Source organism: Osmia bicornis, chromosome 2 (assembly GCF_907164935.1).
Source record: "Osmia bicornis bicornis chromosome 2, iOsmBic2.1, whole genome shotgun sequence".
In the NCBI taxonomy this organism is placed as follows: Eukaryota; Metazoa; Arthropoda; class Insecta; order Hymenoptera; family Megachilidae; genus Osmia; species Osmia bicornis.
The window spans coordinates 3221118-3248261 of record NC_060217.1 but is presented as its reverse complement, the minus strand read 5'-3'; the positions used below and the strand labels follow the sequence as shown (position 1 = coordinate 3248261).

At 43.9% G+C, this 27144-nt stretch overlaps 1 protein-coding gene across 1 annotated transcript in view; it reads left to right on the top strand.

Moving 5' to 3' along the window:
* Nucleotides 1-27144, top strand: part of LOC114875501 (serine-rich adhesin for platelets-like) — a 145633-nt gene that overhangs the window by 104760 nt on the left and 13729 nt on the right. The window contains exon 2 of the mRNA XM_029185863.2: nucleotides 21684-25807. Coding sequence (XP_029041696.2) covers nucleotides 21684-25807 — 4124 coding nt within the window. The remainder of the gene's footprint in view (nucleotides 1-21683; nucleotides 25808-27144) is intronic.

The window sequence follows — 27144 nt, the reverse complement described above, 5'->3', positions numbered from 1 at the left end:
ATCGTGAAAAGGTACGAGCTGCTAGAGCGTGAAGGGTTGTCCGTACGATTTTGCAGTGTCAGAATATAAATGATCTCGCGGCACGGCTGTTTGAAATGTCTCCAAGTATCTAACTTGACGCTTGTTAAAAAATGAATGGGGAATGAGGCAGACATCGGAGTCAATTTGAAATCAATATTTTTGAGTATCCTTCAATGAATTCGCGCCTAAGGATGTAATAACACGTCCGTATTAATACGTGCCTGAGACTGCAAACTGTAGATCATGAATTCATCAACCATTTTACAATTTTCCTCATTCATTTTCAAAGCAGGTCCAACATCGAGGCATGTCCTAAAAATAAAGCAACACTCTCTCTCCAAACTTGAGTGTAACTTTGCATCACCGAAGTACAAGATACCTTCCCTCGAATCTGTCTCTTGTTTCGTCGAATAAAAAAAAGGAAAAAAGGCTGACCGCCGTCCGACAAGCACGCATGTGTCCCATAACTCGGGAACCGAGGACACCGTCAGAATTTGAGGCAGCGTTTTCGCTCACACGTTTTCTGCGGTCGTTTCCTCGGCCGTACCGGTGCCACGCATTCTTGAGCCAGTTAAACGTCATGACGCGCAAACGAACCACCGTGGATTCCGGCCGTCTCTTCGTCCCTCTTTTCCTATGCCCCTCGTCAGGGTATACACACGGCATAGGTTGAGGTTGCCGCACGCAGCGTGGACGAAGGTGAACGACACTCTTGGCATTGACCACTTCTGTCGCTGGCGTACGGTTGCCGCAAAACGACACACGCGGGTAGATCTTTCAAGCTTTTTGCTACGTCGTCCAACTTGTGGAAATTACGCTGCTCCGTGGAGACGAGGGTGCCGCTCACCGGTCCCCGATCTAAAATCCTCTCTCCTTCGGTAACCGATTACCGGGGGAAAAAAATGAAACGACACCGCGACAACGAAGGGCCCTTTCGACGCGACATTTTTACGCGAGGCACATCGTTAACGCGTTGGACACAGGGGGGGTCATTGATGACTAGCATCACAAATTTAATATAGTAGAATAAAGAAGATATTATATTTAGGGTAGCAAGTGAGATTCTTCGATAGATTTAGCGCTGATTAAACAGAAGGATGATTGAATAAACCTTGGATTGCATTTCTGATAATTCCAGGTAGTAGATTTATCCGTTCATCTTGCCAATGGTTTATATCTGATAGCATAAGAGAATAGGGTATCGAGGAAAGATCATTGAATCATTTATCTTCGGATCATCGGCCATGAAATCAATTATCATATTAAACAAATGAAAGATATACCTGAAGATAAATTGTGTCTGCTTGTCTTTAGGTTAATTAGAAGAACATCTCAGGATTATGATCCTTGACCCTTATTACGTTTCTCTGAAGTCTGAAAGTATTTTAAAAACCACATACGATGAATCACTGTCCGAAGAAAGTGGGTATTACGTAAAGATCATTCTTTTTTGTCACTTTAGGTTTCACGAATTTTGTATCGCATCTGTATTCATATCACTCTATTTCTACGGGTCTCGTTACGTCTTCGGATGTCCCTTTACGTCCCTTTATGTCTTCGAAGGGTCCGTTCGTCGATGCGGTTCGACGGACTTTAAGGCCGACTCCCGTCACAGATGCGGACATTTAAATAAGCTTCGAACCGCTTTGTCGAATCCGATGGACGTCGGATTAACCCACGAAATCCCTTGGTCATGGTTGACCGAATAAAAAATCGAGCACGCGAGCCATGTCAAGCGGTGTTCGATAGATTTAGGCGCTGATGAATGGACAGCGTTTAGAATCGATTCGAAAGGGTGAAGTATCCGAAGAATGTTTTTCAGTGAAATTGATTGTTTATCTTTCCATTATCAATCCATTTACGAATCTATCTGACAACCATTCTATCCTAATCGAATTCATGAATATGACGCGTCTTGGTAAAGAAAACGACGTCCAAGATAGTAGACGTCCTTCGCGATCAGGATAGTCCTCTCGCTTTCGGTAAAAGCGTCACGCTTTCAACGAGAAGTCTTATTTCTTCGTGGAAGCTCTCGGTCCCGGCGGCGACTTCTGGATTTCGTGCGCGTGTAAAAGCCGTCGATCGACGACATGGAAAGCAGCGTCGCGACGGGAATATTGATCAGGGTCCGGACGGAATAACCGGGCCTCGGTCTCGCGGATTCTGGGTCCCTCGCGCCACTGCCTTTGACATAAGTGCCGCGTCGTTATCTCGGCTCCTCCATAAAATGCAAAAGGCAAGAAAGCGAAATCGTGGCTGGTCGGATGGTAACGAATGGCTTGCACGTAGCAGCCGAAAGAAAATTGAATCAGGTGGCCACGAGGTGTCATTTAAATATACATGAAGCTGAATGATGAGTTTGGCATAGCCCGACGTTGACTACCAGAGTCTGCGAACTTCGCTGCCACTGTCCTCAGGGAATTCCTGATGATACGAGCTGCCTTTGGTATGCTTGCAACTTTTTCTTTTGTTAAATAAAAATTTATTGCACTTGAGTCAGCTGCAACGGGGATAATTGAACAGCAATAAAAATTGTAAATGGAATTCTTCTGAAGGGACAAGGCAAGTGTACGAGATTGCCATTAAATGATAAATTCAATTATTGCGATTGATCAGACACCGCGATTCGCATGCGTATGCAAATATATTACAAGGTGAGTTTCTTAAGAAGTGCTTCGAATGAAACCTCTGCAATTATTCCTTAGAAAACGAGGCAAATCTGGCATCGTCTATTGCACTTACGATACTAAAAGATATCGTATGGTCTACTAAAATTGTCCTGACGTGGCTTCGGTGTACCAAGAAAATATTGTCAAGTGAGTCATTCGATGATCAGAGCGATTCCCAGAAAAGTGAGTGTATCTTTGTGAAATGCAAAGAAGGGATCTTTGTCACTTCAAAATGCACTAGATATAAATTATTATTACACTAAGAATGCAAAGTGACATATTGAAAGTTCAAATTAAAAATTTCTAATTAATCCACATACTTACACATTTATAAATGACATCGTTAAATACGTCCACGAAAGTGTGTCGAATAGAGTGAAGAAGGGCACAACAAAAAGAAAATCACTTACCGATTTACCGAAAACCGAATCCCTGGCAATTTTCGGCAAATGCAGCGTGGCGCGCGCAACGTTAAACAACTCCCAGCCCATCTCATCGTGACACGTCAATATACTCGTCGAAGAAGATTTTCTTTTATCCCCGTTTCCGCCGATAAATCAAGCGAAATGCACCTTCATCACGGCGGCTTAGCGACGATCAAACACCTTTCTTCATCAGCCGCATTTGTCGCGCTTCATTCATGCGCAAATATTTTTCCCCGCGTTCAGCCAAGCTTCGTCGTACCGATCGAGCGTGGCGAACTCGTTCGTCCCGCTTTACGCGTATGACCCACTGAATAATTGAAACGTGCACGCCGTCTTTACGAACTTTGATCGTAAGCGTGATTCACGAGGCGAAGTCGGCCGTATCGGTAAAGTAGCCTTGAATGATCAACGAGCAAGGCCAAGGTGAGTACCGCGAACCTTCCCTTCGGCTAGTAATGGAAACGAACGCGAACGGCTTTACCTCTCCTCTGTTCAGGATAATTACGGGCACGTTGATTTTTCCAAAGGTACCACGCTACTCATCATCCGTCGACGCGTGGCTACCTGCTGGGCGAATCGCGGGAAACGCGTACGTCTTGACGAGCTTTACGCGCGCTCTTCGACGCCCGTCGCGATAATGACATTCGAATTTTACGCCTTCGGGATATTACATCGTTGCTCGATGCCACGGTGCGGCTCCTTCTGCGCTTCTTTTCACTGTTATTTATGCGACTGACAGAAGAAAAGATACTTTGACCGAAGATAGGCATTCTGATTCTAATTTTATTTCAAACAAGAATGAGGATTAAAATTACTTAAAATTACTTTCTTGTTGTTTAATTCTTTTGTTATAACATTCTTTGTTGTTTAAAGAAATAAACGACGATAAATGAACTTTCGAGACAGACGGTTGAGTTCCCTTTTGTTATAACATTCACGATAGAGGGGGAGTATAAAAGCATCAGGGTGGATACCGGTAGTAGCTCGTGAATTTTTCTGACCGCGTGCAACTCGTCATTCGTTGACGTTGAAATCCACCGAGTGCAGCGCGGCGCCTACACGCTTTGACGGCCACTCCACACTTTGCATAATCATCCAGACACGTGGGAAGATGGACGCGTCCGGTACAAGAAACGCTGGTTTTTTTCAACCTAACGGATAGGCGTTCCTTGAAGATTGACAATAGGGTCAATCAAAGGATCATCCTTTGAGTTTTATTTAATTACCAATAGTAACAACAGCTTTCGGATTTGAATTTTTCGACTTGACAAGCGAGAAAGATTTGAAGGGGGCATGTTAGTAACGGGACAATTAGCTTCTATTATTCCGTCGGTTTATGGGAGGAAGTCATTACCGCATGCAGATTAGTGGCGGCCGAGGGCCGAAGGGCAATCTCCGGTATAGAAAAAGGTATTGTATCCAGCTACTTCGTTCGAGCGAAGAAGAGAAGACGGCGGAACGCGTGAATCCACGGTGAATTAAATTGAGGCTGCGAGCCGAGACGGACGTTCAATTTTTCGTGATTGCCTGTCCGTCATGGAATTTCGCGTCCGAGGACCGGCGGTCGTTTATTTTTTCTTCTTCATTCTCAAGCTGCTCCTTCGAATCGCAGAACACTGTGTCGATCGACGCGTTAACGAGCCGCCTAATTATTTATCGAAACGTTGCGTCTCGAACACGAAGAAGAAATTTCCATTGAGCAATTGAAACTATACTGAAGGAATCGATGGAACGGAATCCACGATAAGGTGGCGAGTTTACAAAGGACGCGTCTCGCTGTAGTCCCGTGAATCCGTTGTAAACTATGCGGTGACACGAGTTCGAGCGTTTCAGAATAGATGCACGCATGCGCCAACGTGAAATACCAGGCCTGGCAATTACAGAATTTCTGCCGATTTTTCATTTCCCGTCCAGCATTGTTTTCCATCCGGGCTCCGGGCTCTTCGGGGAATGCAATGGACCGGCGAAGAGAAACACGTGGCCGCGGACAGCCTCCTCGGAAACCCTTATAGGTCCGTAGTAAATAGCAAGGAAAGGGTAGAAAGGAAAGGGAAAAAGAGAAGAAAAAGAAAAAAATAGCTGACAATGGTTTGTGCGGATACCAGGATGAACAGATGGCCACGTAGCCTTTAGGCAATTTACGATTCCTTCGAATCGTACTTCGCCTCTCTCCTTGTTTTCTTTCGCTATACCGTCTCCTTCTTCTTTTCCAAAGCGGGGACCGGCGATACTTGTTCACGAATTCTTCCCCTTTTCGTTCCTCCCTTCGAGGCCCGGCGAGCTTTACACGAAACGCGGTTTCGCGGACGATGTAAATTCCGTGGCTGGAGTCACGATGGCGCCCATGAGCCGTAAAATCTCTTTTGTTCTATCGGTTTCCTTTGGTAGCTTTGTTTCTTCAATTCACGTCCACCTTTAGAAACTTCCCCTGTCTTAAAGATTGCTACGTTCCAAAATTCCACAGCTCAATCAAAACTCGATTCGTCAAAAAAGGAATTCAACTGTCGTAATTTCATGGTCCGGTGATTGGATTTTTGGTCACAGAAGTGATTCGAACAATTGCTCCTCCATGCTGACCAGCTGTCGAATTCGTAGACGGCACCCATTAGGATACGAGGAAGTTAGGTCGATGACTCGGATAGTTTAACACGTTGACTAAAACATCGAGTCTCATGATTATTCAAGGGTGATGACGGAACAAAGAGTCCGAGAAAGGTCGTTGCATTCTAGACGATCCTTATACGATCGAAGCTGTACGCAGCATTGTCCGAGGCGTTTTTCTAGCCGACGAAAGAGCCTCCTCTCGCGCGAGTTATATAACAAAATGGCTGCACCTCTTCTACCGGGACGTCGGTGGTCGTCCGTGTGTGCGTACTATGGTGGAAGGAAGGGTTCTATGGTGACTCTACGTTAGGCTAGGTTAAGTCGGTTGGGTCTTTAACCGAGGCGAGGGAATGCCAGCGAAGCGTAGAGCCGAGTTATCATCTCGCTCGTACGAGTGAATGAGCCAGTTCGCGCGTTACCGCACTTCCTTCCGTTCCGGATCATTACACTTTTTGTCTCTATCGTCGATGAAACTTCCTGAACGTTCGCGTCCAATTTGAAATTCATTCGGCGAAAGCAATTAAGCAGCTGGAGAACGAATTCGTTTCCCAACGATTCAGGTTTCGTAAGGCAGATTCAATTTCGAGGCTCCGAATGGAATGGTTAACTGCTCGTGGCGAGGTCCCGGTCGTTTCAACGGGTCAAACGTAACGAGAAACGTCTGGCAAGAAACGGCGAATTCGATTTTTATTCGACCGAACAATAGGTGATTTAGCGTTAGCGATGGGAACGTTTTATCTGTTTATTTTATAAACACCACTCGGTCTGACCATGTCGTACCGCATCTCCTTTCAACGCGTCTGTTAAGCAACTCACGGAGTTAACATTATTTACTATACATTAGAATGATAAATTTTAACAATGAAATTTACCAAAATTTTCACCGATGAAATTCAGGAAATTCAGGAGTGCTGTAGGTAATCGTTATCGTCCTCTGTACGTAGGAAAACGACGTCGACACAGTTGATATACCGGCAGTTCCGGCTGCTGGAATCACAGGACGATAGAAACAGGCGAGATGGGAAAAAACGACAGGAAGAAAATACGAGGAGACGAAGAGGAGGATGGAAAGAAATAGTGGTGCCCGGTGAACGCGTACGCGGCTCGCTTCGTTTCTCTTCAACGCTCGGGAATGGTTGGAGCTAAACTTATGTACCGGTCGCTCGCAACTCTCTCGCTACGGTTATAGCGCTGCCGTGCTCGAAGAATGTTGCTGAGGAATCATAGACGGACGTGCTGCGAGTGACTACCACGCAAAAGGACATTAGAGAACTAGGCTCGAGAGCGCCGCGCCGCTTCCTACGGCCCATTCTACTCGTTCCCGTGACTCTTACAATCTTTCTCTTAGACCGTGTGTACACATCCCTCCGTACTCTTTCTTCACGTTCGACGGGAAAATTGAAATGCACGCAACCTTCTCGCGGAAGGAGATTTTTTTATATACCTTGGAAAGGAGCCAACTGTTTGTGTACTTGGTGCGTCGAGCGGTTTAGAGTTCAATAATTTCTCTGGCTAGACGTTCTCCTCTCTTTGAAGATTGCTCAACAGATCGGTCTTGTTGATTCTCTTCCAGGTGCTTGAGATTCACCTGGTTCTTTCAGTGCTTTTTGCGAAATTCAAGGATTTCTTCATTGACGTACCGATTCTTTTTATTCATTTTATTTGTGCATCAAGAGAAGTTCCAAAAATTGTATAAAGGATTTCAGTAATTGAATGCTGTCAAGAAAGTACAAATGATTCTGATCTTATCGCAGACATCGAAAATGAAATTTTCTAAGCATTGTACAGGGTAAACGGTACGCAACCTTTATCCATCGATTTGCTTAGTTTCCTCGAGAATTATCGTGTGAATGGTACGGGAATCATGCATCAGAATGGATAATCTATGCAACGTTCCTAAAGGCACTGCATGTAGAGAATCGATTGCGAAATACTGCGAAATTAGACGCATCTTTCGAGGTACGTGTTGAAATTATGCTCACGGTACGAGGCCAGTTTCACTTGCACTCCCACGGTTGCACTTTGTTCCGACTACGATTTATGCATGGACGCTGATTGAATTATGTAATTACCGTGTGGCGTGGCTTTAAGCGAATTACAAACGCGATTATTACGACGAAACGAATTGTAAATCGTGCTCGGTGATCGTTCATCTTCGTTCGATGGACGACAAGCGTATTCGTTCCACGGTTCGCGCGAAGGTGGTCAAAAATCTATTCGAACAATGGGTAACAAAATGAAAAATGTGAAAGTGAATTTCATCGACTAATACTGAAGAAATTCCAGAAGGTACACGATATTATTTGCACTTTTTCGTCGTTCGTGTTTACATCGAAAAGAAACGACGAATCGTACGCAAGGAGAACTTTCGCACGACGAAATTCGTCACGGTCGGAACAACTGAAAGAGCCCGTAGAGAATAAAGGGGAACGGAAGAAAGGTAAAAACCCTTGGAAGGAAGAGTGCCTATCCCTTTTGCGGTCTACCTACGCCCCGAGACGATGTTGCATTGTGTACGTACAATATTAACCGCGATATGGGGGACGACAAAAGGACCAGGAAAGTGCAACGGGCGGTGGTGCACCGCTGCGAAACCAACGCCATGGGACGAATGAATGATTCAGAGCCGTGCTTGTCACGACAGCCCTGCTGCCACCAGCTAATGCAGAAACGCGTGTGTGTTGTCGCTTAAGGTGCGTCTACACTGCATCTCGCGAACAATTCGCGAACAATACAGAAATCGCTTTTCCTAGGAACCGTCTATTCGCGTATTCTTCCTAATCCATTCATAGGCTACAATTCTAATTGAAACTTTTTAAAGTTAACATTAGTCGAGGCTCTCGAGTTTCTAATAACAAAATATTCTATACGACTGTTGGTGAATACGCACCTTTAAGGTCATATTGCTTGGAATAATGGCGCACAGTCTCTACGTTTCGATTTGAATTCTCAGACTTTACTTTCCGCTGCGAGGGCGGACAAGGTTACGTAGATCGACAGCATTCGAGTTGGCAGGACAATATCATCGTTGTTGGCGAAAAACATGATTGACCCCTTTGCCGCGAAAGATTTTTACCTCCAGCTCGTACAGCATGCGTCAAATTTATAATATAATAGCAATTGTTTGGAGGGAAAAGAAAAAAATACGTGTATATGCATATTAAGGAAGCATAGGAGCTAACTCGTTAAGGACCAATGTTACTTGCAAATTTTTCAATCAGTCTGCATTATTTATATTATTGTTGATTCAGAGATGAAATGCATTTTTCAAAAAAGAGGATGATTTATGAATTTACTGTTTTGTAGTGGGCGTAGCTAGTACGACGGGGAATTCCTCGGAATTCATAAACACCCTGTTATTAAGCCGTCTATATTGCCGTAGTTGTGAAAATCTGAAAGTTTATTCGCTTAACCAATCCGACGAAGTATCATGTGTTAAAAGTGCAAAAGGTCGTCGATATAATACCCTATTCATTGCACGTGTAATTAATTTTGTCACTTTCACTTGATATTCCTAGAATTAGTCACTTTTGCCAAGTTTTCATTCAGGCGATAATTAGGCAGCTGTTCATCTCTGGAACGTCTAATAATTTTTATCTTCTTTTTAGTTAAAAAATTTTGATATTTCGCGATGCTTCTCAGATATGTATGTTGACAAGGTCGGGGAATGGCGAAAGGCTAAAATTACACTTCCCAAGTGGAATTCCTAGGCACTTGGGCTACTGTCGCCGCATACTAACCAACCTGGTCGCAATTTGTCCGAGGCTGTCGATACATGTCGTTCGATTTAATGTATCGCCGTTGGTTGTGCAACGAGTCACCTTGAAAATGCACTTGCTATTTCGAAAGATAGGCCAGCTGTCGATCTCGAATGATCATTTTTGACATTCCTGCTGATCGACAGTTCGTGACGCGAGCACTTGAACTGTGAAGTGATAACAGTGACAAATAAGTGCAGATACGACTGGTAGATAACACTGGGCTAATAACGTAATAGCGAGAAGTAGACAACTACGACAGTGTTTACAACACTGCAATTTTTTTTATTATAGAATTCTAACTATAAATTACATGCAGTGTAAAAGTTTTCAAAAGACTTTCGTATCAGAACTTGAAGAAACAGCAAACATAGTTTTCTTCAGGATTTCAATCGATCATTAAAATTGAAAAGAAAAATCGAACACGAGAACAATCTTTCCAGCATCTGTTCACCGGACACGAAGTTTTACGAAATCCTAGCGCGATACGATCCGCGGTTCTACCTTCATCTTTTATTCAATCGCTATCACCCTCGATTCTAAATCGTGGCAGTCATGAACGACAGCGCTGGCTCTGCCGTGATCTCGAAGACGTTTCCTTAGATCACTCGAAGAGAGGAGGAAGAAGAAGAAGAAGACGAAGAACCGTGGACATAGAAACTGTTGAAGAACGAGGAACGAGAAGGGTAGCTAGTCTCTCTTGTTCACTCCGGTAGACAGGGAATGTAAACGTGGGCGGTAGTTTACATAGAACTTTGAACCGTTTGGAGTCGATGTCGGCTGGCAATGGCTCTCGCCGGCTAAGGGCTGTAATTCAAATCGACAGTAGCATCCATTTGGTTAAGGAGGCCTTACCGAGATACGAATCAGTGATTTATAACTGGCTGCCGGAATGCGTGCGGACGTGCCGATGTCTCTTCCAACATCATCGATATCCATTATTGAGCACCTTCTTTCACCCCCAGGGCACAAGGTTCGCCACGAACTTTCTGTTCAACATTGGACCCTCCCTTTTCTTATCCACCACTTTGCTTTCCATTTTTCAACACCTCTCAGCTGACCTTAGATTCTAATCATAAATAACGACAGAAATAGAAATTATATTTTTGGAGAAAAGATTGTCAGGTTGAGACACCTCCTTGAGGATGTTTGTTCATTCAACTTGAGAAGCGATGAAGCATTCGGTAATGATGTTGAAATTACTCTTGAAGTATTTATGACGAACATCGTGTAAACTTGAAACCGAATATAAATTGCTGGAGAAATAATGGGCAGAGTTGTTGGATAAATGGAAACAAATATCGTGTTTCAGTGAGGAGGAGTAACTAAGTGTTTGAATATATCTGGGTAATGAGAAATTTGATTTGTACATGAGGATTGAAAAATTTCGTTGTTAAGAATTTATTGGTTTAACAATTTACAATAATTTTCTTGGTAGTCCGGATATTTAACGCGGAATAAACGCGGATTTCTGGTGTCGTCGAAATCCGAACACTGGTCGTTTCGTGCGGCTCCGGGGGTGTACGTAGATGTACAGACGTAGATACCTCTTAACCCTTGCGATTTTCTGCGTGACCCTAAAGGGCAAGTATAGGGCCGCGCATTGTAACAATGCGTCATCTTGTCGCGCTGGGAGGTTCACTGCTTCAAGGCTAGCCGAACCTGTGACTCCGGCTGCGGAATACAATGGACGGTTCAGGCACCATCGTTGGTTCAATGCTTACATTATGACTATCCCTGTGGCTTGGCACATGTAACGATACTTATCCTTACAGGCTTTGTCTCACTCGGTGGGAGGATGCGTTCGTGGGATGTGCGTCCAGGAAAAATTAGTCTCCATTAACGTTCGATTCATTCACCCTGGTACCATTTCTCACTTACATATTTTTCAATTTCGCTTCAAAGGTTAATCATTGTCTATAATTTGATACCAATTGTATTTTTATTCGGTAACAGATATTTTCTGCAAACTATTGATAATAAATCGTAACGCTACTTTTTTGTAACTCAGGGAAACTCGGTGTTACCGTTTTCCCTTTTCTTTCGCTGGCGTCTGCTCGATGGGCATTGGCTTTGCAAGGCGGTCAATAACGGATGGCGATTGTCCAGCAACAACAACGTGGCCGTGATCTTGAAGAGTGGCCTTGAATGCGAGTTTCATCATTCAGCAAAGACAGAAAGTCGTTCTCCTTTCTCTCGATCGCTGCTGCTGTGTTTCTCGAAACACAATTTATTTGTTTTATCAGTTCGTAAGTTTTGTAGCTGCACTGGTAAGTAACTCGATCAAGCTCGTGCAGTTGTTTAGATCTCACGATTCTCTTTAGATTTCACGAGAATTGAAAGAGATGCCGAAGGAATGGTGATAATTAATTATTTTAGAGATAACCGATCAAACAGGTTCATATTTTTAAGAAATGACACTCGTTTAGGTGGTTTAGGGATCTTGAAATTTTTATTTCGAAGAATGGAACGGCATGAAAATAAAAAATGGAAAAGAAGAGCAGAACGTTGGCCTGATAGAAAGAATTCTGTGTGAGCCAGTTCGTGACGTAGCAGCGATGCACGACTTTGATAACTCCTTCCTTTCTCCGTGTCCACGTGATATCCGGACGAAAGATCGCACCGACAGTGTACGGGTACTTTCAGGGGATCGCTTTACATTCGTGAGAAGTCAATGATCTTGATCGTGATCGTTGGTTCGCCCGTTTACCTTCGGTAGAAAGAAGGACGTTGCTACGCAGAACCACGATCCTTGGTATTTTCATCGTTCCTTGCTGACTGCAAGATGCTTCGAATGCCACGGAACAGATGATTAGAAAATGTTCGACGCTTAAATGAAACGATTTATGAATATTACAATCTGTCGACCAAAGAAATAACACAATGTTTAGCCTTCCCTCTGCACATGGTACGAAGACGTCAATTCATTTCGATGCTTTGCGAGTCACGAGAGATTTCGAAAATCTTCGAATTCAAAATTTTTAAGTGAAGATTGACAATAATTCTTACAATTTTTATTTGGCAAATTCTGAAAATTTTTATAATCCAAAACCATTAATGAAATCTTCAATACTTTACTAAAGGAATGTAGAATTACAAGAATCATAGAATTCTTAATTCATAAATTCTTAAGATCTTTGTATATCAATAAAGTAAATTTGGATGCCTGAAATGTTTTGAAGAGTTTCTAAATTTCTAAAGATTCTGAAAGATTTTCAAGATTTTATATTTCTTCATAGTTCATAACTGTGTTTTCAAACAAACAATAAGAATATAAAGTAACTTGAATCCTGGACTCCAAAGACAGTCTTTAAGAGAAGGAACGAAGAAAGGATATGATTCGTAGAAGTTCAGTGATGGTTCGCCCACGACCGTTGTTAAGGATAACGAACATGTCCAATGTCCATGATCGATTGCGTGCTCGCGGAGAAGCGCTTCGAATTCCGTTACCAGGAAACAACGAAGTCGTGTTTCTCGAGGAGAAGATGAATTTCTGTTGCTGTCAAGGAGGCTGGGCACAGAAATGAGACGTCAATTACTTAGAATACAGGCAACGCCTTAAATCATCTGTCCAGATGTTAATTCTCTGCTATCCTGATCAATTTATTCATGATTTAGTGTATCTAACGGGATTTCTATTGCAAAAATAATTTTCATCTCTTCTGTATTTCCTCTTGATTATTGGTAATTTGATAACTTCGATACGAACACGTTCAACGTTCAAGTACACCGCAAGAGGAGGGTTAAGGTACGATCTCAAATTCCTGGGATCTTCTTCAGGGATCCTCAGGATCCGTTGCCACATCCAGGAAGCGTTCCGGCAGCCGACCACTGACTTTTCGCCAACGTCGATCCGCGACCGTCCGCGTTCCATTGTTCTCCAGGTATTTGCATACGATTTAATGGAACATCGGGGCCCTATTGTGCGTCCCTGGGGACCTTATGTAACCACGTTCAAGGTGATAGCATCTTCGACACGTAATCGCATGCGTAACTTTATCGATGCCACCGGAAGGCCCTTAAACAGACACTCGGTGCTGTACTGGTTTCTTGTAGAACAGCCTTAAGACACGGTGTCAATGTGTACGAATTTTTACTCTCTCGATTTGGAAAGTTCAATTTCCTGAAAGCTTTCGTAAGTGAAAAGTGCATCGATAGGCGCTCCCATTAACCATCCTCTCACGAAGCGTTTTAACTTGATTGACCATCAAATGTTTCGACACCGTGCAATCTGAAAATGCACTCGTGGTTTCCTCTCCGCTCCGTGTATGATTTAATGGAAGATCACGGGTCCATTATACAACGAGAAGCCGGAACGATGCAATCTTCGACACGTAATCGCGAACTGCTACCGCAGCTTTAATCGCGAGCGTTCGTAAATCGCTTTGAAAATGAACTAAAGTCCTAACGATTGTTCATGCATAAGAAAGTTTTCATTTTCATATTGAAATTACTTGAATTATTTCGACTTCGTTCGTTGTTAATCTTTCTACTTGCGGAAAGGTGTTTCACGTCCGATTAACACGGACGCAACTACTGCGTCGTGTCTGCACGTATACGGCTCGCTTCACTAGTAGTCGTCTTTCGTGAAGCGTGTATCCGTTTCCGGCGGGATGATTCGCAGAGGACACTCCGGTCAGTGAACACGTATAATTCATTGGTAATTATGTAATGAATTGGCCGTTTCACGACGACCAACGAAACACCATTATTTTGGAATTCAATGGACAGCAATCTGTGTTTCCATAGTGATTCAAGCTTTATTGAATGGAAGAATTTAATTTTATAGAGAAATAGATCATTTATCAATGAGAATACATACAAATTTACAAATTCACATGGTTGATATTAAAAAAAAAAATTTGTATATTTTAAATGGCGTTAAATTTCTAAGGCAACAGGTAGAAAGATTAAACTGGAAAATAATTCCAATTATAGCGTATTGTAACATATAAGGCTGTTTCTAATGCGGCATTTAACGTGTTAATTACAATCTCCGTACAACGAATTAACCTTTCGAGCCATTAAATCACGTTTAACCGACAAACTTCTCTAAATCTTCATCGGTTCCATTCGTGGGAACCGCTTTTCTTTCGTTGGTGAACATAGTCGAGAACATAAACAGCTAGTCGCAGGTTGCAGAACATGGTAATAAACATTTGGACACAGTCGAACGTGTTCGAAGAACGTGCAACCTGTTGCCTTTGTCGTTCGTCGGATATCGACAGAAAACTCGCGAGCAACAAAGGGAATATGTGCGGCAGGTGGTTAGACCTGTTCAACATGTGTGCATCATATGCGCATTGAATGCTATCGTGTGTCAGCTATAGAAGGTGCGACACAATTGTGTGAACCTTCTTAAATCGTCGAGTTTCAATTGAAATTCTCACCTGTGTCGAAAGACACAGGTGTCTATAATTTGATCGTCCTCATTCTATATTCGCCTTAATAACTGTGTAACAATTACTGGAACCTTGATCGCTCTTCTTAAGGTAATTATAGAATAAAAAATTTAAATTGACTTTGTTCTTATTTGATCTTTTTTCTATCATTGTTCGAATACGTTACTAGTAAAAAAAAAAATGAATTTTTAATATTGCTAGGTAATCAAACCTGTTCTATGAGTGAAAAAACGTGATTGGACTAACGATTCTGGTATCGAGTTCGCTTTTGATCAATGGACCAATCTTTTTAATAGCATCGTGAAGATCTTACAGCAGGGTTCTAGACTGATGGAGAATGATTCAGTAAATTTTAATGCAAATATCTGTAATGTCTGTTAGCAGAACCATTGTGGGTTCAATAAACAGTCCATTATACGCTCGAGACGTTCCGTCGAGATTGTGAAGTGATGATTCTGCTAGAAGAGATTTTTTGCGTTTAATTAGCTCCGCTAAGTGAGTTACTCACTCATTAAGGCACGAGCGTAATTGATTTTGTAAAAAAGTTTTGTAAATTACGCTGATTCTTTTTTCCTATGTGTTAACTTGGAGATAAAGCAAGGAAGAATTAAAGATAATAATAAAAATAGGGCTTTCGAAATTAAATAATGTATAGGTTTGAATAAATCTTTTTTCTAACAGAGTTCGTAAACATTTTAATAAATAAGAATATAAAAAAACCTAGGGACCAGTCTGTATTTTGGTGTAATTAATCTTCATCTTTCGAGAATATTACGTAAGATCATTAAACGAGACCTTGATTACGTCAAACCACTAGAACGAGCCTCTCATCAACAATTACGTGCGGTATAGGAGTATTTAACATGAAATTCTTGCTTCATTAGATTAATTACCATGAAAGGAAGTCTGCTAGATTATTCTTTGTGTGCACTGTTTCATTTGTTATGGAGATAATCATTACTGGAAGTGATTAGCGATTTTTGAAATTAACATTTCAATTTTCATTTAGATGATTATTATTGTAGCCAATTAAGGATATTTTTGCAAATTATTGTAAATTATATTTTCACTCCAGAATATCTTTACTCGTATTTCCTTTGGCTACAAAAATGTCAGTTTAATCTTTGCAAACGTTCCACCTGTTGCCACGTAATATACACGTTCAACTACACTGAACGCTAATCTCCCCTCTGGTCTCTCGAAAAAGGGATGTTCGTGACGTCGACGTTGTCACAGGGGTCACGGTTTCGACATAAATACCGAGATAGCAGTCTCAGATAGCAAGCAACCCCGCTATCTTCCTCACGAACGGTTGGACGATACTGAAACGCGATTATGATTCAGGCTGCCTCGAAACAAAGCCAGCAAATTGCTTGTAATCCTCGTCGATAGCCGAGCTAAAGGTACAGCAATTGTTGCTGGCTGCTTAAAACGTTAACAACCGACTCTCGCGATAATTACACGCCAACAAAATTTACGATCACCGTTTCAATTAACGCGAAAGCTTCTCGCCTTTGATCACGAACGAAACGAGGATATTTTGCAAAAATATCGAACTTACCACTTTAAGGTAATCTCATTCGTTTTTAAAATCGACGCTCAAAGTTTCGTTAATTAACTATGTTAAAGAAGTTAATTTATAATAAAATGACGGCATTTGAAAATCGAAATTCCGATTTCACGGTATTGAAATCGTAAGGTGTCGGTTCGAAACGACTCAACGACGGTTGTTTGTGTAATTATTTTAGCGATGGCCGTGGAAATGTTAAGACGATTTCAGTAACTCGCACGTTCGGCAAGTATCCACCGAATAAGGACACTGATGAGATGTAATAGAGTGCATGGAAATTCCTCGAAATCCACGAACACGTTCGAACACAATTACAATAACTTGAACGTAATCGGTGCTGCGGTGAAGGAAGACAGGTAAGGTCGCGAGGTGACAAAGTGGCTGGGATTAAACGGTCGAGAATACCAGCCACGTTTCTTCGTATTTAGTCGTCCGGTTTCGGGCTGAATTTACGAGGCGGAGTCTCGCGGACGCGAGCAAAGTTATCGCGGTGGGTAATGAACACTTGTTCGTTTTAAGTAGCCGTCCGGCAATTTGTACGTCAGTCGGAGCCGCGCGACAACGCCGACTTCTATCTGGCGCGAATCTCGCGCGCACGCTCCTCGCGATCCTTTTGTGGCGCGTGCACGCTCGTCGTGCCGTTCTAGCACCGAAATCCATCGTGAGCAATTCTCGACTTAGTCATTCAGAATTCTATGATTTCCATTCTTCCACCAACTTTGCATCTATTTTTAAAATAAAAATTCATTCAAATTTTTTTTGAATTTTCATCCCTTAATTTGAAGTTTCATTTCTTCGATCTTCTTCAAATCCCCAAATCTTCTTTCTTTCCTAAATTTACATTGTATCATCAAACAGAATCATGATTCGAAAGAGACTCGTGATCGATGAGGCAACAGTAAAATTTTTTGGGTCTTCATCCCTTAATTTGAAGTTTCATCTCTTCGATCTTCTTCGAGTCCTCGAATCTTCTTTCTTTCCTAAATTTACATTGTTCCATCGAGTGGAATCATGATTCGAAAGAGTACTCGTGATCGATGAAGAAACAGTAATCGCTACATCGGACGACGACAAGTGTCTTTTTCTTCGTCGCAGAACAATGGCTGTTCTATCCAGAAGACCCGACGAGAAATCAAGGGAACAAGGACAGAGGGAACAGAACTGACCTTCCTTATACACGTGTTCACATAAAACATTACGATCTTTTATGCGGTCACGTTCGCGGCGATAACCCACGACTTCTCGTGCCTTCTTCTACGCGACGGTACTCGGTACCTATCTCCCTTCGCCACCCCCGTATACCAACCCCTTGCAAACTTTTATTATTATCCCGGTTTTTTCGCCTTCGTTCCTTCGGTTTCGCGGGACAGAGAGGACACCCACGGCACTCGGTAGAATCCCGTGCAACGTGGATTCTTGCGCGCGGCCACGGAAGGTCAGATGATGACTCGCGATTCCGGAAGGGATAATAGGTGGTCTGCATTATTCAGGACCTCAGGATGCAGGAGGACCGAGCACGCCGGTGTCGGGGTCCTCACGTTTCCTTGCAGAGGTTCCCCAGACTGTTGTAAAAATTTCTCACTGTCGATCTGGAAACGATTCGACTCTTGAATAACATTGGTCCTGGCTGTTCGTGTTTCTTATATTTTCTCTGCCAAACTATTTGGAAATACCATGGTAGATGGAAAAAGTTCTTTCATTCTGAGACACTGTGTAGAGTTACAAGAATGCAGTATTCATTTCGAATGCAGTAAAAATTCCAAACGAAAATAGCGTAATCGCCTGGGCCCTAAGGGTTGATTCTTAAAATTTTCGCGTTCACACAGAAACGAATCGAGAACCCCCATTAACTGCACGATAGGGTGGAAGTTATCGGTGTACCATCGCGTGTGAGAAAATCATGAATAAGTTCCCTCGAGCTTTGTAAATTAAATATACCTTATTATTTCTATTATTGGTATTGAAAGAAACAACCAATATGAAAATGCTAAGAATCGTATTAATTTCAAGCTGAAATAAATATGCGCCGTCAATAATCATGTATGCGCATAATAAATTAATTTTATTTCAACATAATGCATCTCGTACTTTAGATCGCTCGTACCAGCGATATGTTAATGAAGTTCTTAAAATAAATTGCACTTTCTTTATCTGCAATTCAATTCTGACGAAATACTGCACCTGGAGGTGAAGTTTACAGCTCTCGTTGCATATTCATCCTGCATTTGTGTTTGTGCGATCGTATTCGAGGTAGGTGGGCCGTCAATCACGTCTGGCCTCGATAAATAGTTTCATTGACAACCCTTTGTGGTCTCCTGAGCGTGTTACCAATTTTTCTACGTTGTTAATGCAATTTGGAAATGATAGAAATTGCTAAATTAGCGACAAGAAACTTGTCGCGGAGCAGGTGCAAAGATGAAACGGAATCGTATGGAAAGTTTACGTTCGCCGAGGAAACAACGAGACAACTATGTTAGCCGCGCACAGAGGCGTCTCTTTTTCCCTTCAACGATGATTTACGAAGGATGCGGTGCCACGTATTTAAGTCTCCTTTCCACGTGTCGTAGACTCGTATTCGCGCGCACACATGGACACGATGTACCTGATGCGGTCATTCAGAAACCGGGAACAGAGTCGTGATTACGGATAAAATTTTGCTGTTCCTCGCGTAGAGAAGGGTAAATTATCGCGGAGCCGAGGAAGAACTCGCGTTACTAATGCATCGCCGTGAAACGTTGCCGGAAGAGCAGGTAAATCGGGTGATTTATCGCTCGGGTTTAATTGAGAAATTGTTACCGATTCGCAACACTTTGTAAATCAATTTAATATCTGTATAGCTATTCACCTTTCTTACGACGATTATCTTCGATCTTTTTAACAAGTATTTTCGCCCCGGGCGGATAAATGTGACCGGTGCAAACAACCTGTTATTTGAGATATTAAATATTCATGGGACACATTCAAGTATATACTATTTACTTGTCCATCGTTCAGAGAAATTCAAAGAAATTATACTTAATGATACGAACCAGGAAGTATTTGTTCACTGCACATATATTTACACTTGTTATGGACAAGCGTTGAGAGTATTAACATCGATACGATCAAGGATTGATATAAAAAAATATATCAACATATTAGATTAAGTGTATTTTGCGTAATGCTCGAGGGGAGTTTGTCAGTGAAATGATAGACATTACTTTTGATTGACCAAGTATATTTTATTTTTGAACACTTATAAGGGAACCGGTACCGTGTAATTATCTCAAGATACCGCTATGGTGTTATCACACCCTCGTTGTCGTATCTTGGATCGAGATAAAGATCTTCCCTCGTAGTTATAAAGGGTTTTGACCTGAGACCTTGATGGTTCACTTGAACCACATCCTTTCTTCATCGAGACCGTTAACTTTGAAGGCTTCCTTCTCTGTGTGACGTAAACTCGTTTGTAAACATTTTTCATTAGAATTTCTTCTTTTTCTTTTAATAACTAAGCCTAGAATTTTTAAATAGGATAGAAAACTGGTTCATTGAAATTGAGCCGTATATAATCAGATAATGTTCTAATTTCTTGCTAAAGCTCTTTCTTAATGTTCGATCGGAAGTTGAAGAATGATAAATGAATCCTGTACTTCGATGCTACTAACGGTACTATCAGATCCTTTTCTCCTTCTCTCGCTGCCTCATATCCGCAATCACGATGAAAGCCTTCTCGCTGTCCTGTGCACCAAGTCACTCGACCTTAGACCTCGGTACTTAATAAATCTAATTTTTTATCATAAACAACCGAGTCTTTTCATATGTTTATTAATAGCCGCGAATAATTTATCGATGTTGGACAGTTGTACTAAGAATTCTTGAAATTTTTATTTTTAATAACTCAGATTCAAATAACTGTTTTCATATGAAAACGTCAGGATAAAGGTTATTTTACTGTTAAATTTGACAGAGTCTTCGTTAAATTAAATGTATACCGGGAGAATCTAACGGTGCGGCAAATCGACCGGTCGAATTTGACGCGCGATTTTAATCGGATCGTGACTGCGAAGAATTTCAGCGGCCCGATGGGACCGAAGAAACGAACTTCGTCGCGTACGGAACCGTGAAGTAACGGTACAGGGATTCTGGAAGCCCGCAAAGAGAAAAATAAGGATAACAAGACCACTCGACCGTTCGCGATCCCTCCAGTACGTTCCGTTCTTTTCGGCGCTACCTCTCCTGCTTCTTTCTCGTTCACCACCCGTTTACGCCTCCTTCGCTCGTGTAATTTAAATGGAATGCGGTGTAAATTGTGTCGACGATACGTTACTCGATAATTAGTCTCTAAACAGACGATTTGAACGAACGATAGGAACCTACTTTTGGTTGACTTCGTGAGAGAAAGCAATTATACAGGGTACCTTACTGACTTCCGTATAAACTCTGTCAATTTATTCTGTAGGTAATTAAAAACTATGACTAAAATCGTAGAAAATTCTTTTCATTTTTGATAAATTTTTGATAATAATACATTGAAAATAATACATTTTACATGGAAATCAGTGGAACACCTCGTAAGCAATTGGAATGAATGCTGGTTCTCGACGAAGATTTCGTAAAAGAAAACGACCAAATGATTAATTAACGCGACTCGATTTTTCCGCGATCGCCGCTCGTTAATGCGTGTTTCGTTAATCTGAAACGTGTATCGTTGCCGGAAAGGGACACTCGCGTGGTAAGTTCATTCTCGCGTTGATTTATCGATTACCAGTGCAATTTTTTTTCTCTTCCCCCGGCGAAAAATCGTTGATCGTGAGTTCGAGTTCGTGTAACACAATTACCTGTTCCATTACCTCTCTGCATTGTTACGCGGATCCGTTTACGTTATCCGAACTTTCCCTCCACGAATGGTGCCGGAACGAGACGGAATCGCGTGTCGTGATTATACCATGGCGCCCTACTGCATACGAATATTATTTGCATCGAGATCGCTGAACTCCTACGTTCCGTTTATCATTAGATAATTCTTTCGAATCGTTAAATAATCTATCGTCGTATCCTGGGTTTCAAGCCTTTATTCGGATAAAAAGTATTGTTTGTAGTATTCCTCCTTCGCACCTTGTCGCCACAAATCCAAAGCCGCTAATCCAATGAAAAAACGTATCTCCTCATACCATTATTTGCGAGGCTAGTGGCTTCTAATATTTATAGTCAAGAACAGATCATTAATGTATCTTTTTCATGTTTGCTTTCAGAGTCCTCGATCGGCGATCATCGTCAGGGTCGAATGTCCCTCCAGGCTGAGCTGCCATCGTCGAAAGCGAAGAGGGAACAAGCTCTCCGCAGCATCCTAGCCGCGAGAAGGCGACAGATCCTGAGTCAACGACCACTCGAATCTAGGAATCAGAATCGTACACCAAAACCGGCGGAAGCCTCTGCGAAGGAACCGTCCGACGTTTTGGAGGCGCAAGAAACCAAGCACGGGATGTACGTAACCGCGTCAGCGAACGGGAAAATAGAACACTCGATCGACGAAGAATTAACGAGCAAGGACGTGGATATCGAGTTCATCTCGAAAGAAGTGGAAAGTAAACGAGCGATCGATGAAAATTCGAAAAAATCGAGCAATGAGAATCTCACAGCATCGAGTACGGATGATAAATCATATTCTAGCGACTCGAAAATCGATCATTCGACTAGTCAAAAGAATTTAGCTCTCTCTTCATCTACCACCGCGTCTTCGTCTCTTGTTACAAACAGTCAGAAAGCTTCGGACACGGAGATTCGAAAGAAGAACATCGTATCGATGCCGGAATCTCTGTACAACTACTTCAGACCCGTGGAGAGTAACATACCAGTGGAGGACATGTCGCAGTTTTTGTATTTCGGTCAAAAGATTCAACCGGAGACTCAGAACAACACTGGGAACAATTCAGTGGAAGCGACGCCAACGGCGCCAACCGCGCCCAGTTCTCGAAGACGTTACTCCATGAAGAGATACACCACGACGACGCCAGTGTCGATCCCGATGCCTCGATTGGAGGAGATCATAAACGAGGAGATGAACATCGCCGTGGAACGGCAGACGGTCGAGAAGAACAAGGTGTCCAAGATCAAGAACGCCTTCAGGAGTGCGGAGAATGGGGTTTACTACAGAAAGAGCAGACCCACGGAGTCGACGATCGCTTCTAACGTTATCACGGCGAAGGAAATTGCTGGCAATTCCACGGAGGTTGGAACGAAACCGAGTGGCGGCAAGTTTGCCGACGATAACCCGTCCGCTCACGCCGACACGCCGCCGGGCCAGCTGCGGCACGAGAGAGGAAGTGCTGCTACCCACGTGGTCGCTGAAACGAGGAATGCGACCAACTCGACCCAGATACCGTACCAGCAGCCTGTTTCCGCGAACGCGTACGAAGCAACCGAGACGGAAAGTGAGATCGCTCTTAAGACCGATCGTCCTACGGACACCTCGAGCGAGTCCAACGCGATGTTGAACGAAATGGAGCACGGTACAGTGACCAAGAGTTCTACGCAAACACGGAAGATAGACGATTCCGAGGTTGTCGAGACCGAGAATGTTTCCGTGATAGAAGACAAGAATCCATCGGAATCGACCGATACAGAGATGTACGGCGATCACACGGAGAAGAAGATCAAGAGGATCGATCTCTACGAAACGAATGTCGAATTTGATAGAAAATCTGATGTAATGCACGCGGATCAACCTCGCGGTTCGAATTCGCGTGAGAACAACAACATCGAAACGTCTACATCGAGGGAGAAGATCGGTCGACCGAGCACCGAACCGTTTCCGATCGCTTGGACGTCGCCGGAGACGTCCACCCTGAGGATCATCGTAACCGAGGGAAGCTTGCAGCAGAGTTTCGCGATCGCCGCGGACGCTGCGGAGAAATATACCGTTAAACCGGTCGATTCCACGGAGGAACGAGTTCGCAGCGTCGCTTCCGGCGATCTTCCCACCACGAAGGCTCCTCTTCCATCTGCAACAACAACAACCAGCGGATCGAGCAGCGTGGCTACGATCGAGGCGGCGCTGGCACGACCGAAGAGTCGCCATCGCGAACAGAAGCAACAACAGCAACGGCAGCGTCCAGAAGGGAATAAGGTAGATCGTGAGGAGAATCAGGATCGGCAGCAGCATCGACATCAGGAACAACAGCAGCAGCACGTGTACGCTTACACGATAACGAACGTGACGCGGCTATTGCGCAACTACACCGGACCTGGGTTAAGCAGAGAGGAAGAAGGAGGCGCAGAACGGAGCACCGGTACGACCGAGATAACGAGCGGATCGGTGCAGCCGCGTCAGCCACCGCCGCCGTCTCTTCTTCTGCTTCCTCGTGCCGGTAGTGGTATAGAGGCAGCCAGAGCGCCGGTGGAACTCAGTGCCGGCACAACCGTCGAAGCAGTCGCAGCCGGTCGAGCGTCAGTTGCTCACCTGGTGGGGGAACGACAGAGGAAGGTGGTCGCAGTCGTGCCGCAGTCGCAGCAACGCGCGGTCAACAGAACGTCGGTGCAGCTGACCAGCGTAAACAAGAACGGCCCGTGGTCGATCAGGACAACGGAATCTAGCAACACCGGTAGCAGAGGTGCCGTTCGATGGAATCATACTAAAACCAGGAACACCGATTTGGAGGGTTTCGGAGACAGGAGGTTGCTCAGGAAATCGGCCAGCGCGGTGCTGAATCAAAGAATCGGAGCGAACGGCGACGAGGACGCTTCGGTGATCGGCAAGAGGCGAAGGCTGACAAATGGCCAGAGTGGATCTTCCAGCAGGAGGGTGAAAGGGTCGAGCAAGATCGCGGAGGAGGGCTTCGCCACGGTGAATGGTTCGATCGGCGATAAGAAAAATTTCGGTGCTCAGACGAACGCAGATGATGCGGTGGAGGGTCGGGGCTTTCGAGAGGACGCGTCCGTTGATGTGAATCGAAGCAACGAGAGGAATATCGTGGTAAACGGGACGGCGGAAAACGTCACGATGCAGCAGAAAATTTTTACCACCGTTCCGTCCTCTCCTTCCGGGCAGGAAATCATCGATTCGACTACTCCGCAAACGCCTGAGAACACCACGGAGGAGGATCGAAGCAATTCGACAGAGACGGTGACTCTGATGAACAGATACGCGGAGATCGATACCAAAGACAAAAACACAGTGTACCGAAGTGAAAACGATAGTGTCCCTGTGAATAACGAGTCCCATGGGAATAGCACGGGTGGTACGATTAATGGTACAGAGAGCGGAAACGGTTCGCCGACCGTGACAGTGACCGCGACAGTCGACGAAACGACCCTGCTGAAAGAGACCCCGTCGACTATCACGCCGATACCGGCGCCAGTTTTTCCAGTTACACCCAGAATAATTACGGAAGTGGATCGAGCGCCGTTCGAGAAGGAGACTTTCACCTCGAAACCGACCGAGTCCGCGAACCAGGTGACGGACATCAAAACGACCGTGCCGAACGAGCCGCTCGATGCTGCTAACCTGGATCCCTCGGAGATCCAGAAGATGTACAGGTCGAAAGACGCGACCACAACCACGACGAGCACGACGGAAGTACCGACCACCACGATGACCGCGGTGCAGATCGAGATCGCCACGATACCGCAAGACCAAAGCACCACTTCCGAGACGAGGCATGTGAAATCCGAAACGACGACTAGTCCTCCGATCGTAGAATCTCGGAAGCGAGTAGCCGGCGAGAGGTCGCCGGAAGTCAGGCCCCGAAATTTGTCCGACGAATCGAAGGACAAGGACGACGTGTTACCTATAATGCATCTGTACAACACCTCGGACATCTTCAACGGTAGCGGACCCATGAACTCGTTACCTCGCGGCACGGAACGACGGGCAGAGCTTCCGGTGGACCCGAAACTTCCCGAGGTTTCCAGAACGACCGAGAAAGCCAACGACACCGTGACCTCTAAGAACGTAACGAACGACTTCTCTACCCGTGTCCCCGTGTCCGAGTCCACCAGGAAGGACAAACACGACGACGCTCGTGAAACGTTCTCTCAGGTACCACCGACGGGTCCAGGAAGAGGATCCATGAATGGAAACGGCAACAACAGGACGAGACACAGGCCAGTTTACCATCACACCATCCTGCCGGAATACAACACTTCCGTGTACAGCAACGAACTGAACAGGACGTTCTTCGAGACTGGACTGATATCGGTTAGTCCACGAGAATCGGTGAATATCAGTGAAGTGATATCGAAGAGACACGACGGCGACGCCATAGCGTCCCAAGAGACGGTCGCCGTGGTCAGCTACATCCTTGCGACGCTGGTCGTCTTCCCGATAGCCGTCGGCGTTGGTCTCATTCTTAGAAGACTGATACTTAGGAATCGTAAGGTGAGTGACAAATTTCGGTCGTTCGTGAACGTCCCAGCCTCCGTGGACCGTACGGATTAGAAAGCATTTGTACGCATATGTAATATAGGTCGTCGAATGAAAGTGGTCTTGTGACATTTGACGCTGGTCCGCTGTCCAGACTCCTTTTCACGTGAAAGTTCCTGGAGGTGTACGAACGAGGTTGGTGTCAGTGACCCGGTTATTTTCGTACCTTGGAACTCGTGCACTCCTTTCGTTCCTTTAACTCGCTGCTACCGTGTCAGTAGGGAATTTTGAAAAGGATTCTTTTTCCGACGATCTTTTAACTCTCTTCGTATTTTTGCGTGGGTGTGGTGATATTTTGTATTGGTTTTACTCGAGACACGTTAGGTTTAGATTCTAGGTCAGGCAGATCGAAAGGAGAAGGTAACTCTTTAGGGCAGCAGGGCAACCTCTCGGAGCAATGCGATGCTTTGTAACCCAAATAAGTCAGGGCAATGACTCCACTTATTCTTTTAATATGTTTTATTATATCGTTTTTGTTTTGAATTATTTAAAATTATTATACATCACATGGTACCGAGATGTTACTTTGATACTCATTCCTGATTTAGAAATTGAATAAAATCTCCACCTCTAGAGATTTAATCAATTTTAAATATCTGCCATCGAATGATCAAAAATTTGCAAAATTCTCTTTCAACGCATCGAAGGACGCTCGAAATGGTACCTTCAAACCGGTGCACGTTTCAGTTTTATCCCGGTGATTCCTGTCCGGCGGGTGTAATTTCCTTTCGAGTCTGCTCGTCGGCAACATTATCGCTTGCAAAAAACATTGATTTACGATTGTGTACCGTATCCGGCCGATGATCGCTAAATCGAAACACGGATCGCATGGTAGTTGCCACTTATGTACCGTTAGGCGGTCCAAGGATTATCAAATCGCGCGAGCATTTATCATTCGGCCATTAACCGAGACTTTCGTTATCTCCTGGCCGCGAGATAGTATTCTCGTCGAGCATTGCACTCAACAATCCGATAATTACCTGGAAAATGGTGATACCAAGTGGTTTCATGGCCGAGAAGTCGATCAAAGAGAAAGGTCTCGTTTAAACGATGCAGCTGAATTTCAGTTCGCGTGTGTTCTGAGGATCTTCGAGCACGCTGAATGAAGCGTAATGAAGAATCGTTTCTTCCTTGAAGGAAAATGGCGCGACTACGAGGAAGCAGACGCTTTGAAGTCTTATTAATGACGGTGCTCTGTGGGTTCGTTGAGCGTTTGTAGGTCGTGGTAATAGAGCTTCGTGGTTGAAGCGACCATCTTTCTATTACAGCAGTTCCGCGAACGATTAAATATA